The sequence below is a fragment of the Nerophis lumbriciformis genome, linkage group LG23 (genome assembly GCF_033978685.3).
Source record: "Nerophis lumbriciformis linkage group LG23, RoL_Nlum_v2.1, whole genome shotgun sequence".
Taxonomy (NCBI): Eukaryota; Metazoa; Chordata; class Actinopteri; order Syngnathiformes; family Syngnathidae; genus Nerophis; species Nerophis lumbriciformis.
Genome location: NC_084570.2, coordinates 29,184,161 through 29,199,564, shown reverse-complemented (window position 1 = coordinate 29,199,564; position 15,404 = coordinate 29,184,161). Strand labels below are relative to the sequence as shown.

General features: G+C 46.4%; 1 protein-coding gene across 2 annotated transcripts in view; it reads left to right on the top strand.

The window, feature by feature from the left end:
• The first annotated feature begins 422 nt into the window (after positions 1-422).
• Positions 423-15,404, top strand: part of il10 (interleukin 10) — a 33,041-nt gene continuing 18,059 nt past the window's right edge. The window contains exons 1-2 of one of the 2 annotated variants that reach the window (XM_061985414.2): positions 423-591; positions 6,834-6,889. In XM_061985414.2, coding sequence (XP_061841398.1) covers positions 6,871-6,889 — 19 coding nt within the window. In that variant the 5' untranslated portion in view covers positions 423-591; positions 6,834-6,870. Of the gene's footprint in view, positions 592-847; positions 868-6,833; positions 6,890-15,404 lie in introns of those variants that run through there. The other variant, XM_061985415.1, reaches the window with a different exon arrangement.

The window sequence follows — 15,404 nt, the reverse complement described above, 5'->3', positions numbered from 1 at the left end:
CTTATCAATCTTGGTTACTGTTAGTTTCAGGTCAGAGCCATCCAAAAGCTTGATGCCGCTTGCTCAATTCTGCAAAACCAGGTTTTTAAGGAAGTCTTTGTTTTTTCTAAGAATGCATGTTTGCTGGCATGTTTATTGTATCCCCAGTTGCATTGACCAAAAATGTGGATTACACAATTTTCTATTGGTGACTCAAGTGGAATACACATTAAATCTAAAAAAAACGTAATTCGTCATCCAAATATCCGCAGTCACTGACCATGAACATGATGAACATGACCCTTGACCCTGCCGTTCAGTGATTAAACGCTTGTGTCATTATTTCCTCCTCATATAGAGACTGGTCACAAAAAAGGAAAGAGCTCTGTAGTAACGCGGCAAATTTTCTTCTTCTTTTTTTTTCTTTTTGCTTCTCTTACGCACGCTTTTTTTTTTTGCCAGGCGCGCACAAACGTGACGCACGGAGCGGTGGAAAGCAAACCAGCCCTGTCACAAGCGTAACTCTCAGAGACAAACATCGGCGACCACAAGGTCACGTGGTGCGCTACAATTGGAGGTTCCGCTGCTGCACGGAACCTGCACGTGAGTCGGGTGAGCAGGTTCTCAGCACTGAAAGGGGGGAAGGGGGTGCTCTTCAAGTACTCGGTTTTATTTTGGAACTGAGCTTTTCATTTCAAAACAAAAAAAACACACTTGAAAGGACAGGGGGGTCACTACACCGACCTAAAGAGGAAATGTTACTTTTTTTGGAATGTTGCCCATTTTTCCACAATCCTTATGTGAGACGAGAACACACACGCACGTCCTTCCCTTTTCTGTGCAGTCTACAAAACCCAAAACCAGTGAAGTTGGCACGTTGCGTAAAAGGTAAATAAAAACAAAATACAATGATTTGCAAATCCTTTTCAACCTATATTCAATTGAATAGACTGCAAAGACAAGATACTTAACGTTCGAACTGAGAAACTTTGATATTTTTTTGCAAATATTAGCTTATTTGGAATTTGATGCCTGCGACATGTTTCAAAAAAGCTGGCACAAGTGGCAAAAAAGACTGAGAAAGTTGAGGAATACTCATCAAACACTTATTTGGAACATCCCGCAGGTGAACAGGCTAATTGGGAACAGGTGGGTGCCATGATTGGGTATAAAAGCAGCTTCCATGAAATGCTCAGTCATTTACAAACAAGGATGGGGCAAGGGTCACCACTTTGTGAACAAATGCCTGAGCAAATTGTTTAAAAACAACATTTCTCAACCAGTTATTGCAAGGAATTTAGGGATTTCACCATCTACGGTCTGTAATATCATCAAAAGGTTCTGAGAATCTGGAGAAATCACTGGAAGGCCGAAAACCAACATTGAATGCTCGTGACCTTTGATCCTTCAGGCGGTACTGCATCAAAAACCGACATCAGTGTGAAAAGGATATCACCACATGGGCTCAGGAACACTTCAAAAAACCACTGTCAGTAACTACAGTTGGTCGCTACATCTGTAAGTGCAAGTTAAAACTCTACTATGCAAAGCGAAAGCCATCTATCAACAACACCCAGAAACGCCGCCGGCTTCCCTGGGCCGGAGCTCATCTAAGATGGAATGATGCAAAGTGGAAAAGTGTTCTGTGGTCTGACGAGTCCACATTTCAAATAGTTTTTGGATACTGTGGACGTCGTGTCCTCCGGACCAAAGAGGAAAAGAACCATCCGGATTGTTATAGGCGCAAAGTTCAAAAGCCAGCATCTGTGATGATATGGGGGTGTATTAGTGTCCAAGGCATGGGTAACTTACACATCTGTAAAGGCACCATTAATGCTGAAAGGTACATACAGGTTTTGGAGCAACATATGTCTTTTTTATGGACGCCCCTGCTTATTTCAGCAAGACAATGCCAAGCCACATTCTGCACGTGTTACAACAGCGTGGCTTCGTAGTAAAAGAGTGCGGGTAGTAGACTGGCCTGCCTGTAGACCAGACCTGTCTCCCATTGAAAATGTGTGGCGCATTATGAAGTGTCAAATTCATTGTTTTATTCTACAAAAGTGTAAGACAGAGGACCAAGAGACTCATGCCGATTTAAAAGCCGGAGAATAAAAGTGGGTTTTAAGATGAGACTTAAAACATCATTCTGACATGAGGGGGCAGAACATTCCAAAGTTTAGAGCCAACAACAGAGAAGGCCCTGTCTCCCCTAGTTTTAAGCCTCGTTTTAGGCCCCACAAGTTGGAACTGGCCCTCGGACATAAATTTGGATGAAGTCTGCGATGTACTTTGGGGCCGGTCCATTCAAAGCTTTAAAAACAAACATTTTCAAGTCAATTCTAAAATGAACAGGAAGCCTATGCAGAGAAGCGAGAATCAGGGTGATGTGCTTTTTTTGGTTCCCTTTAAAAGTCGTGCCACAAGAGTAGTTCGCATACTGGAGTAACAGGTACATGGACGAATGGAAGGGGTCTCACCTACGAATAGCTTAAAGGTTCAAAAAGCCTACAAAAGCAAAACTAATGTCTTTACCACGTCTGCAGACCGCAAAAAGCCTAGTTGGTTTAGCGTCACTGCAGCTCAACGTTGAAAGCCTTACCACCGCTAAACTCAACGTCATCGAACAGATCGCCATTAAAAACAAGGCGACTATAGTTCTACTGCAGGAGACTCACCTTGAAAACAAGAACTTCCTGAAGCTCCCTGGGTACACCCTGGCTGGTCCCACCGCCGACAAACATCACGGCATAGCTACATTCATTCGTAACAACATGGCTTGGTCAGCTATAGCACAGTCCGCAAACGATGCAGAGGTAGAATGGATTATAACTAAAGTGCAAGACACCACCATCGTCAACATCTACAAGCCGCCTCCGACTAGGTTTGTCCCAACATCTCTGCCAGATGTCCCAGCCCCCGCCATGTATGCTGGTGATTTCAACAGCCAGCACACAGACTGGGGCTACAGCAGCGCCAATGCTGATGGTGAATTCCTGGCAGAATGGGCCTCGGCCGCCGATGGGACACTTCTATACGACCCAAAGGAGCCACGCACTTTCTATTCTGCACGCTGGAACAGCACCACCAACCCGGACCTGGCCTTTGCAAAATGTCGCGACAACGAACCACTACCAGTAAGACGCATTCTAAACAGATTCCCCCGATCACACCACCGACCATCGCTCATAACCATTCCATCTCTGGTCCAGTCTGTGGAAGGGAAGGATGTGAGGAGGTGGAACTTCCGAAAAGCAAACTGGGTAGGCTTCACACAGCAAGTGAACAAGGCAGTTGCTGGTCTCCCACACCCGCGCCCCACCAACTTGGACATCGCTTATGACTCATACTGCAAGATGATGCTGGCTGCCGCCAAGAAGAACATCCCCCGTGGCATACGCAAAGCCTATGTACCCTGCTGGTATGGCGAATGTGAAGATCTGTTTCGCGCCCACACAGAATCACAAACTAGCGACGACAGGGATATAGCAGCGAACAACTTAATCTGCAGACTAAATGAGAAACGCAGGCAAAGATGGACGGAGACAGTGGAATCAATCGACTTCACACACTCTAGTCGTCGGGCGTGCCAGACCATGAACAAGCTGATGGGCAGGTCGACAACCCTAGCACAATGTCCCATCACTGCAAATTCCATCGCGTCACTATTGCTGAGCAACCGCCGCTACCGCAGTGCAGACAAGGACTTCAGCAGAAGAACATCGGCAAAAGTCCGTGAGCTGCATAGGGCACCAGGCTATGATCTCAACCTATCCTGCGATTTCACAACACAAGAAATCGGGCAGGCCATCCAACGGCTGAAAACGGGTAAGTCACCAGGCATCGACGGCATCCATCCGGAATACATAAAACATCAAGGCAAGAAGGCAACCGTCTGGCTGTGCTCCTTCCTCTCCATGTGTCTCCGATGTCTGAAGCTGCCAAAGATCTGGCGTCGTGCCAAGGTGAGCGCTCTGCCGAAGCCAAACAAGCCTAGTGATGACCCTAAGGGATACCGACCCATCTCACTGCTGTGTGTTCCATATAAGGTCTTGGAACGCCTCCTCCATGCACGTCTCAACCCGGTGATCGACCCGCAGCTGCCTAAAGAACAGGCTGCCTTCCAAAGCGGTAGGTCCATGGCGGACCAGGTGACCCTTCTGTGTCAAGACATAGAGGACAGCTTGCAGGCAGGGGAGAAGGCTGGCGCTGTCTTCTTGGACTTCACAGCTGCATACGATACTGTCTGGATGCGTGGGCTACATATGAAACTTCTGGAAACCATCCCAGACAAACATATGGTGAGCTTCATCATGGAGATGATGAGCAACCGCAGTTTCCGACTACACACCAGCAATGGCCAATGCAGCAGGGTGAGGAAACTTAAGAATGGCGTCCCACAGGGCTCAGTGCTGGCAGAAATGCTGTTCAACATTTATATCCATGACCTGCCTGCAACTCAGTCAAAGAAGTATGGCTATGCAGATGATCTGGCCATCCTACTTAGTAAGCCATCCTGGGAAGCAGCAGAACAGGGCCTCTCTGAGGACATGAATATCATGTCCTCATACCTGAGGAAATGGCGTCTCAAGCTCAGCATGGATAAGACAACATTTTCAATGTTCCACCTCAACAACATGGAAGCAGCCCGTGAGATGAACATCATGGTGGATAATGCCCGGTTACAGTCCCAGCCTGTTCCCACGTACCTCGGTGTGAAGCTTGACAGAACACTGACATTCAAACAACACCTGCACAGTGCCAAGGCAAAGACAAGTGATCGTGCCGCCCTAATACGGCGGCTAGCCGGCACCACATGGGGAGCTACGACGAAGACACTGCACATGTCCACACTGGCCCTGGTGTTCTCAGCCGCCGAGTACTGTGCCCCGGTTTGGTGCCGTAGCGCCCATGTAAAGAAGTTGGATGTCGCCCTCAACAGCACCCTGCGGACCGTCCCCGGGCGCCTGCGAGGGACCCCAGTAAACCAACTGCCCATCCTCGCTGGCATCGCCCCGGCAAACATCAGACGAGAAGCAGCCACACTGGCCCTCTCCCGAGAGGCAGAGACCAGCGAATCCCACCTCCTCCATAAGATCGTCACAGAAACACCATGACGCGTGCGCCTAAAGTCAAGACGCCCCTTTGCCATGCAAGCCCACGAGCTGCTCAGCACAACATCAGCTGATACTTCCAAGGCCACCTGGGTCAAGACGAGATGGAGAGAACAGTGGAAGTTAGCAGAACCATCTAGGCTGCACCACTACATCGACGACCCCACAGACGTCTCCGGCCAGAAACTGCCCCGGAAGCAGTGGACAACCCTCAACCGCTTGAGGACCGGCGTCGGACGCTACGGAGCAGCAATGAAGAGGTGGGGACTTGCGGAAGATGCCTCCTGCGAGTGTGGGGACCCAGTTCAGACAGTAGAGCATATAGTAACTAGTTGCCCCAAACACCGGCCACCGAATGGCGAACAAGGTATGATTGACCTGGACGATGACACGTTGACCTGGCTTGCCTCAACAAAGCTGAAAATCTAAAGACACACGACAGAAGAAGAAGAAGACGAATGGAATAGCACTTTATTGTCATTGTGCTCAAAAACTACAATGAAGTTACATTTTCAGGGGCGGTATAGCTCGGTTGGTAGAGCGGCTGTGCCAGCAACTTGAGGGTTGCAGGTTCGATCCCCGCTTCCGCCTTCCTAGTCACTGCCGTTGTGTCCTTGGGCAAGACACTTTACCCACCTGCTCCCAGTGCCACCCACACTGGTTTAAATGTAACTTAGATATTGGGTTTCACAATGTAAAGCGCTTTGAGTCACTTGAGAAAAAGCGCTATATAAATGTAATTCACTTCACTTCGCTTAACATTTTCAGCACAGAAACGTTCAAGAGCAGACATACAGTACATTGTAGGGCAGGGCTATTCAACTACATAAAGAGGGCCACAGTTTCAAGAGCCCAAGGTCTCAGGGGCCGGACATCGAAATGTGGATGTTTTTTTAGAAAGTGCCTACGCAGGTTTTATTCCTTAGAGGCTATGTTTACTTATTTACAAAGTCACACTGCAGTGTCAATAAATTCATTATTCTGCCCTCGCTACTCGTTTCCAGCGTGTGCAGCTAGACAGATAGTTAACAACATGAAGAAACAGAAGCTAAGTTTTGTTGAGGATTGATGTTCCTTATTTTTTTTCCTCAGTTTTATTTCTTTACACGTCTTCCTTTATTTTGGTTTGTATGACTGAAAATATAAACATTATAAAAGTATAATGTCAATTAAATAAAATAGAAGGTTTAGTGTTAATACACACAGCAAACATTGCACACATGTGGTTTACACAATTAAACTTAAGATGTTGCTTTATCACCCTCTGCTGGTCAAATTCAGCGCTAAATGTATTTAACCAGTTTTGATCGGCAGAGTTAAACATACCAAAAACAACACAACCACGAATACAAAAGTCATCAAAGTCAGCAATTCCCATACATTTGTTGTCCGATCGCTGTTAAAAGTCCAATTTTTGCGATTTTAGATTTTATTTTTTACTAGTCTACAGTCCTATGGGGCAAGCTCAGTTTTGGGCCAGAAAAAAAACCTATATATTCACGATAAGGACATATACACATGTTCTGACACAGAAACCACAAGACTTGCAACAAGACGCATTTACAGCCCCGACAGGCACATGGAGGCTGTTCCAGAGGAAGAGGTGGACATTTGTTCACCTGAGCCTTGTCGTTTTTCAGTTTTGGAATATGATCAATAAACACAATTTCCAAAAAAGTACTTTAAAGTTACAATACATGCAGAAATGACATTTATGCCATTTTGTGTTTTACACTACAGCCTGTATCCAGACAGCACGTTTGCTGCAGAGAGACGGATGCAACATGTAGATCCAGGTGAGTGATTATTTCTAGCCAACTAATAATTCATTTGTAATAAAAAATAAAGTATACAATATCTTATTCAATATCAGACTGCTTTTTGTTCAAATCATTTTTAAATACTCTCCGTACAACCTGGCTTATTCATCTGAAATAGTTGTCTTACTTTGGCTGCATTAAAATGACTGCTTAAATGTATTTTATTACTAATAACATCATGATGCAAGAGAAAATAATAATAATAATAATAATAATAATAATAATAATAAATCATAGCTTACATACTCAAAGTAGCTTTCAGTGCCTTTATATAGATTTTTTATAGATACATATAGTTACTATAACTGTTACTGGAATAGGAAGTAAGAGGTTATACTGTACTTATATTATGGGTTGCACCCTATCATTATATTATACTCATGATATACACTTTGCTTTTAAATTTTGATATATACAATTACAGTATATCATATAGACTTATTATATTCACACCGTTTGACTGACCGACTAAGAACTGAATGACTTAGCCATGTGGGCTTTGTACCGAGGATGTCGTTGTGGCTTGTGCAGCCCTTTGAGACACTTGTGATTTAGGGCTATATAAATAAAGATTGATTGATTGATTGATTGAAGTATCTTATGAGGTAAACTCAGACTTCACAATCCCTAAAAAGAGTTGATGAAATAAGTTTTCATCACCATTACTTCCACAGACATTTAGTGAACAAATTAAAAATGGTTTAAATGGCTTATATTTTTTCCTCAGAATGCATTTTTTTGGTCTTTACATGTCAGATAAATACTTGCTGACTGTGTAATGCTGCTTATAGACTTTTTGCTGGTGATGGGGGTGGGGGGTACACTTTTCTGGATGGGGCCTGGAGGGTAGAGCTCACTCTTGCCTGGGGCATCAAATGGTCTAGAGCCAGCCCTGGTGGGGTTGGAGTATGTGTGAGGGAGGGATCCAGAGCGGCTGTCACTGTGCTTGTCTCACTGGGATTTCGGAGATCAGCGCAGAAAGAGGGGCTCTTAAAGTTTAGAGAAGACAGGACAAAACACAGAGGCAAGCAGAGCAGATGCGGAGAGGGAGGGAGCGCGTCCGCCTTCACCGAGAGCCGAGAGACATTCAATATTTACATATTTTGGTCATCGCCAACCTCTCAATCGCGGTCTACCAATCGATCTTGGGTACCCTACCAGTGTATCGCAAAAATATTAGAGGATTTTGAGCATTAATGACACCCCCAATATGACATTAGTGACACCCCACATTATAACCCCTGAACACGCCAGCCACTCTCCACACCATGGCCACACAACCCCCGAACACGGCGGCACACTTCACCCGCTCGTCTCCCAAAAGCACATGCAATGACGTGCACAAAAATCATGGAGCTGCAACAATGCATTAGGGCTGACTGCTACAACGTATCGGGCATTTTCTAGCATCCAACATCAAACAACTCTTCGCTCAACCACGAACATCATCGCTCGCCTGCGTCTGTGAACATTGCTCCAAAGTAAATATTTTGTGTTGATTTATATATACAAAAGTAAATATATAAAAACACACTTATATACACGTCCTGCTGGGAAGCAGGATGTGCAGCAACAACAGCACAGCCCGCAGTACAGTGAAACACCAAGTAGAGAACCCACAAGAGGAACATCAAAGAAGCTTATCCGGAAAGCCAAAGTGAAGTGGCCAAAAGCCAACGACAAAGACTCCTGGAGCAGCTTCGATTTGAACTTATGCACCACCCTCCAAAGTGCGCTAAGAGGCAGTGTAACTTCCAAACTAAACATTATGGGAGACATCTACGAAGAAAGAAAAGAGCGTTTTGGATTGATGCCACAGAGGAAGATCGTTCCCAAACAGAGCGGGAGACTGGAGAGGGAAATCCTCCAGCTCGTAAAGAAACGCCGCCTCTTACGCAAGCAGTGGAGGAAAGCCAATGACCAGGAGAAAGTCGGCCTGAAGAACTTGTGGGACCAGATCAAAGTAAGACTCACACAACTGAGGAGAGCTGAAAGGATCAGGAAACGCAGAAGATGCAGGGAGAAAGCAAGGGCAAGCTTCTTCCGGGACCCCTTCAAGTATGCTCGAAGCCTGCTAGAGGAAAAGAAGAACGGGACACTCCAGGCCAGTGAGCAGGAGTTGGAGGAACACATCATAGTCCAGCTCAGTGATAGCCAAAAGGACCTCCCCCTCGGATCACCGGGGCATATACCTCGCCCACCTGAGCCTTCCTCGCAGTTTGACACCACCCCCCCGAGATGGGCTGAGGTTAAGCAAGTGGTTGAGCGTGCAAGAACTGCTTCAGCACCCGGACAGAACAGGGTACCTTACAAGGTTTTCAAAAACTGTCCTGGACTCCTGAAGCTGTTGTGGAAGCTGATGGGCGTTGCCTGGAAAACCCAGTCCATACCATCATCGTGGAGCAGAGCAACAACAACTTTTATCCCAAAAGAGAGAAACTCCTGTAACATCGACCAGTTCAGAGGCATTGCCCTACTGAATGTGGAAGGGAAGCTTTTCTTCACCGTGGTGGCGAAGCGGATGACCAACTACTTTCTGGCAAACAATTACATCGACATCAGTTGTCAGAAGGCAGGCGTTCCAGGCTTCCCTGACTGCGTGGAGCACTCGGCCATGATCTGGGAGCAAATCCAGTCAGCCAAGCGCAACAAAGCGGACCTGCATGTGGTTTGGTTGGATCTGGCAAATGCCTATGGATCGGTTCCACATCAACTCATCAGCTTTGCACTCAACTTCTTCCACATTCCATCATGCATCCAAAGCCTGGTAGTAAACTACTTTAACAACTTCAAAGTCTGCTACACGACTCAGGAGATCTCAACTGGCTGGCACCAGTTAGAGAAGGGAATAGCAATGGGTTGCTCTATCTCTCCAATACTGTTCATAACAGCCTTCAAGATCATCCTTATCGGTGGAAGACAGATGGTCAAAGGAGTGAGATCTGAGTCAGGCCAGTGACGCCCGGCGCTGCGGAGCTACATGGATGATGTTACCACCCTCCTCCAGACGGCTGCATGTACCACCAGACTCCTGAAAAGACTCGGGGAGATTGACCAAAGCTATCTTCCAGGGAAATTCAAGGTCTGGTGTTACCAGTTCACTTTATACCATCGCCTGATGTGGCCCTTGAAGTTGTGCGACATCACCTCCACCACAGTCCTCAAGATGGACTCAAAAGCCAACAACTACATTCGCAAGTGGCTGGGCCTTCCCAGATGTCTTTCTAACACGGCGCTGTTTGGAAGAACCATTCTGAAGCTGCTACTGAAATCCATCAGCTTGGGCTCCAAACAGGAGAAGGTGAGGCTCGTGTTTGAGCTCAGAGACTCACCTGATCCGTCTATCCGTAACACCAAGACCCAAGTCTGTACAGGGCGTAAGTGGAATGCGACGCAGACAGTAGACCAGGCCATCGTCAGACTAAAACACCAGGAGATGGTAGGACAGATACAGTCTGGCAGAGCCGGCTTCGGATGGGGAACAGCATCCAAAGTGTGGTCCAAAGCCTCAAGGAAGGAAAGAAAAGATCTGGTGATCTCAGAAGTGGTCAAGATGGAAGAGGAGAGCTACATAATCAAGGCTGTGGGCCAACAGCAGCAAGGGAGATGGACCAATTGGGAGGTCGTTGTCAACAGAGTTGTTACGTGGGCAGACATGTAGAAGATGCCCCAGGCGAGGCTAAGTTTCCTCATCAGGGCCACGTACGATACCCTCCCCAGTCCCGGGAACTTGCATGTGTGGTACAGGGCAGAGGTGACCTGCCAGCTCTGTGACTCCCAGAACCCAAGCTTGCATCACATTCTTTCTGGCTGCAAGGTAGCTTTGTCGCAGGGCCGGTATGGATGGCGGCACGACCGCGTCCTGCGGAAGCTAGCTGAAATCCTGGAGGCACGCAGAGTGGAAGCAAATGGGCCCAGTCCGGGAACAGCTCAGCGGTTGATTAAGTTTGTCAAGCAAGGTGGCCAGCCTCAGAGCAGCAGCAAGAGCATCCAGTCCCTCCTGTCAGCTGGCGGAGAATGGAACATGAGGGCTGATCTAGATCGTCAGTTGAAGTTCCCTCAAGAGATCACAACAACCTCGTTACGCCCAGACATTGTCCTGTGGTCCACCTCTACTAAAACTGTCATCATGGTAGAATTAACGGTACCATGGGAAGAGGGAATGGAGGCTGCCTTTGAAAGAAAGAGGGACAAATACTCAGAGCTGGCAGGCGAGTGTGCACAAGCAGGATGGAGGCCCTTCACCTATCCAGTAGAAGTTGGCTGTAGAGGCTACACTGGAGCGTCCAGCCAGCGGCTCCCAAAGTCCCTCGGGATCAAAGGCTCAAAGTAAAGCCGCTGCTCCTCCATATATTTTATATATATATATATATATATATATATATATGTATTACATATATATATATATATATACATAAACACACACACACATATATATATATATATATATATATATATATATATATATATATATATATATATATATATATATGGTTGACAAGACTCTGCAGCATCGCGTGGACATCGGGGGCGGTACCTCTGGATTGGCAGACCGGGGTGGTGGTTCCTCTCTTTAAGAAGGGGAACCGGAGGGTGTGTTCTAACTATCGTGGGATCACACTCCTCAGCCTTCCCGGTAAGGTCTATTCGGGTGTACTGGAGAGGAGGCTACGCCGGATAGTCGAACCTCGGATTCAGGAGGAACAGTGTGGTTTTCGTCCTGGTCGTGGAACTGTGGACCAGCTCTATACTCTCGGCAGGGTCCTTGAGGGTGCATGGGAGTTTGCCCAACCAGTCTACATGTGTTTTGTGGACATGGAGAAGGCATTCGACCGTGTCCCTCGGGAAGTCCTGTGGGGAGTGCTCAGGGAGTATGGGGTATCGGACTGTCTGATTGTGGCAGTCCGCTCCCTGTATGCTCAGTGCCAGAGCTTGGTCCGCATTGCCGGCAGTAAGTCGGACACGTTTCCAGTGAGGGTTGGACTCCGCCAAGGCTGCCCTTTGTCACCGATTCTGTTCATAACTTTTATGGACAGAATTTCTAGGCGCAGTCAAGGCGTTGAGGGGATCTGGTTTGGTGGCTGCAGGATTAGGTCTCTGCTTTTTGCAGATGATGTGGTCCTGATGGCTTCATCTGGCCAGGATCTTCAGCTCTCGCTGGATCGGTTCGCAGCCGAGTGTGAAGCGACTGGGATGAGAATCAGCACCTCCAAGTCCGAGTCCATGGTTCTCGCCCGGAAAAGGGTGGAGTGCCATCTCCGGGTTGGGGAGGAGATCTTGCCCCAAGTGGAGGAGTTCAAGTACCTCGGAGTCTTGTTCACGAGTGAGGGAAGAGTGGATCGTGAGATTGACAGGCGGATCGGTGCGGCGTCTTCAGTAATGCGGACGCTGTATCGATCCGTTGTGGTGAAGAAGGAGCTGAGCCGGAAGGCAAAGCTCTCAATTTACCGGTCGATCTACGTTCCCATCCTCACCTATGGTCATGAGCTTTGGGTTATGACCGAAAGGACAAGATCACGGGTACAAGCGGCCGAAATGAGTTTCCTCCGCCGGGTGGCGGGGCTCTCCCTTAGAGATAGGGTGAGAAGCTCTGCCATCCGGGGGGAGCTCAAAGTAAAGCCGCTGCTCCTCCACATCGAGAGGAGCCAGATGAGGTGGTTCGGGCATCTGGTCAGGATGCCACCCGAGCGCCTCCCTAGGGAGGTGTTTAGGGCACGTCCAACCGGTAGGAGGCCGCGGGGAAGACCCAGGACACGTTGGGAAGACTATGTCTCCCGGCTGGCCTGGGAACGCCTCGGGGTCCCAAAGGAAGAGCTGGACGAAGTGGCTGGGGAGAGGGAAGTCTGGGCTTCCCTGCTTAGGCTGCTGCCCCCGCGACCCGACCTCGGATAAGCGGAAGAAGATGGATGGATGGATATATATATATATATATATATATATATATATATATATATATATATGTGGAAACAGGGTTTGTAGAGTTCTGAAATTGTGCTAGATGTAAATATAAACGCAATACAATGATTTGCAAATCCTTTTCAACCCATATTCAATTGAATGCACTACAAAGACAATATATTTTATGTTCAAACTCATAAACTTTATTTATTTTTTGCAAATAATAATTAACTTTGAATTTCATAGCTGCAACATGTGCCAAAGTAGTTGGGGCATGTTCACCACTGTGTTACATGGCCTTTCCTTTTAACAACACTCAGTAAACGTTTGGGAACTGAGGAGACACATTTTTTAAGCTTCTCAGGTAGAATTATTTTCCCATTCTTGCTTGATGTACAGCTTAAGTTGTTCAACAAACCGGGGTCTCCGTTGTGGTATTTTAGGCTTCATAATGCGCCACACATTTTCAATGGGAGACAGGTCTGGACTACAGGCAGGCCAGTCTAGTACCCGCACTCTTTTACTATGAAGCCACGTTGATGTAACACGTGGCTTGGCATTGTCTTGCTGAAATAAGCAGGGTCGTCCATGGTAACGTTGCTTGGATGGCAACATATGTTGCTCCAAAACCTGTATGTACCTTTCAGCATTAATGTCGCCTTCAGAGATGTGTAAGTTACCCATTTCTTGGGCACTAATACACCCCCATACCATCACAGATGCTGGCTTTTCAACTTTGCGCCTATAACAATCTGGATGGTTCTTTTCCTCTTTGGTCCGGAGGATATGACGTCCACAGTTTCCAAAAACAATTTTAAATGTTGACTCGTCAGACCACAGAACACTTTACCACTTTGTATCAGTCCATCTTAGATGAGCTCAGGCCCAGCGAAGCCGACGGCGTTTCTGGGTGTTGTTGATAAACGGTTTTCGCCTTGTATAGGAGAGTTTTAACTTGCACTTACAGATGTAGCGACCAACTGTAGTTACTGACAGTGCGTTTCTGAAGTGTTCCTGAGCCCATGTGGTGATATCCTTTACACACTGATGTCGCTTGTTGATGCAGTACAGCCTGAGGGATCGAAGGTCACGGGCTTAGCTGCTTACGTGCCGTGATTTCTCCAGATTCTCTGAACCCTTTGATGATATTACGGACCGTAGATAGTGAAATCCCTAAATTCCTTGCAATAGCTGGTTGAGAAAGGTTTTTCTTAAACTGTTTAATAATTTGCTCACGCATTTGTTGACAAAGTGGTGACCCTCGCCCCATCCTTGTTTGTGAATGACTGAGCATTTCATGGAATCTACTTTTATACCCAGTCATGGCACCCACCTGTTCCCAATTTGCCTGTTCACCTGTGGGATGTTCCAAATAAGTGTTTGATGAGCATTCCTCAACTTTATAAGTATTTATTGCCACCTTTCCCAACTTCTTTGTCACATGTTGCTGGCATCAAATTCTAAAGTTAATGATTATTTGCAAAAAAAAAAAGTTTATCAGTTTGAACATCAAATATGTTGTCTGTGTAGCATATTCAACTGAATATGGGTTGAAAATCCATCCATCCATTTGCTACCGCTTATTCCCTTTTGGGGTCGCGGGGGGCGCTGGAGCCTATCTCAGCTACAATCGGGCGGAAGGCGGGGTACACCCTGGACAAGTCGCCACCTCATCGCAGTGGGTTGAAAATGATTTGTAAATTATTCTATTCCGTTTATATTTAAATCTAACACAATTTCCCAACTCATATGGAAACGGGGTTTGTATATTATTGTCCCATTTAAAGCACCAGTTCCATTGGCAGCAAAACAGGCATAATATTACCACCACCATGCTTGACGGTAGGAATGGTGTTCCTGGGATTAAAAGCCTGACCTTTTCTCCTCCAATCATATTGCTGTGTATTGTGGCCAAACAGCTCAATGTTTGTTTCATCTGACCACAGAACTTTCCTCCAGAAGGTCTTATTTTTGTCCATGTCGGATCACACAAAAATTGAGCTGTTTGGCCAAAATACCCAGCAATATGTTTGGAGGAGAAAATGAGAGGCTTATTCCCAGAAACACCATCCCTACCGTCAAGCATGGTGGTGGTAATATTATGCTCTGGGCCTGTTTTGCAGCCAATGGAACTGGTGCTTTAAATGGGACAATTAAAAATGAGGATTACCTTCAAATTCTTCAGGACAACCTACAATCATTAGCGCAGTTGGGTGTTCCAACAGGACAATGACCCCAAACACATGTTAAAAGTGGTAAAGGAATGGCTAAATCAGGCTGGAATCCAGGTTTTAGAATGGCCTTCCCAAAGTCCTGACTCAAAAGTGTGGACAATACTGAAGACACAAGTCCATGTCAGAAAACCAACCAATTTTGTCAAGAGGAGTGGTCAAAAATTCAAGCAGAAGCTTGCCAGAAGCTTGTGGATGGCTACCAATAAGCACCTTATTGCAGTGAAACATGCCAAGGGACATGTAAGCAAATATTAACATTGCTGTATGTATACTTTTGACCCAGCAGATTTGGTCACATTTTAAGTAGACCCATAATAAATTCATAAAAGAACCAAACTTTATGAATGTTTTTTGTGACC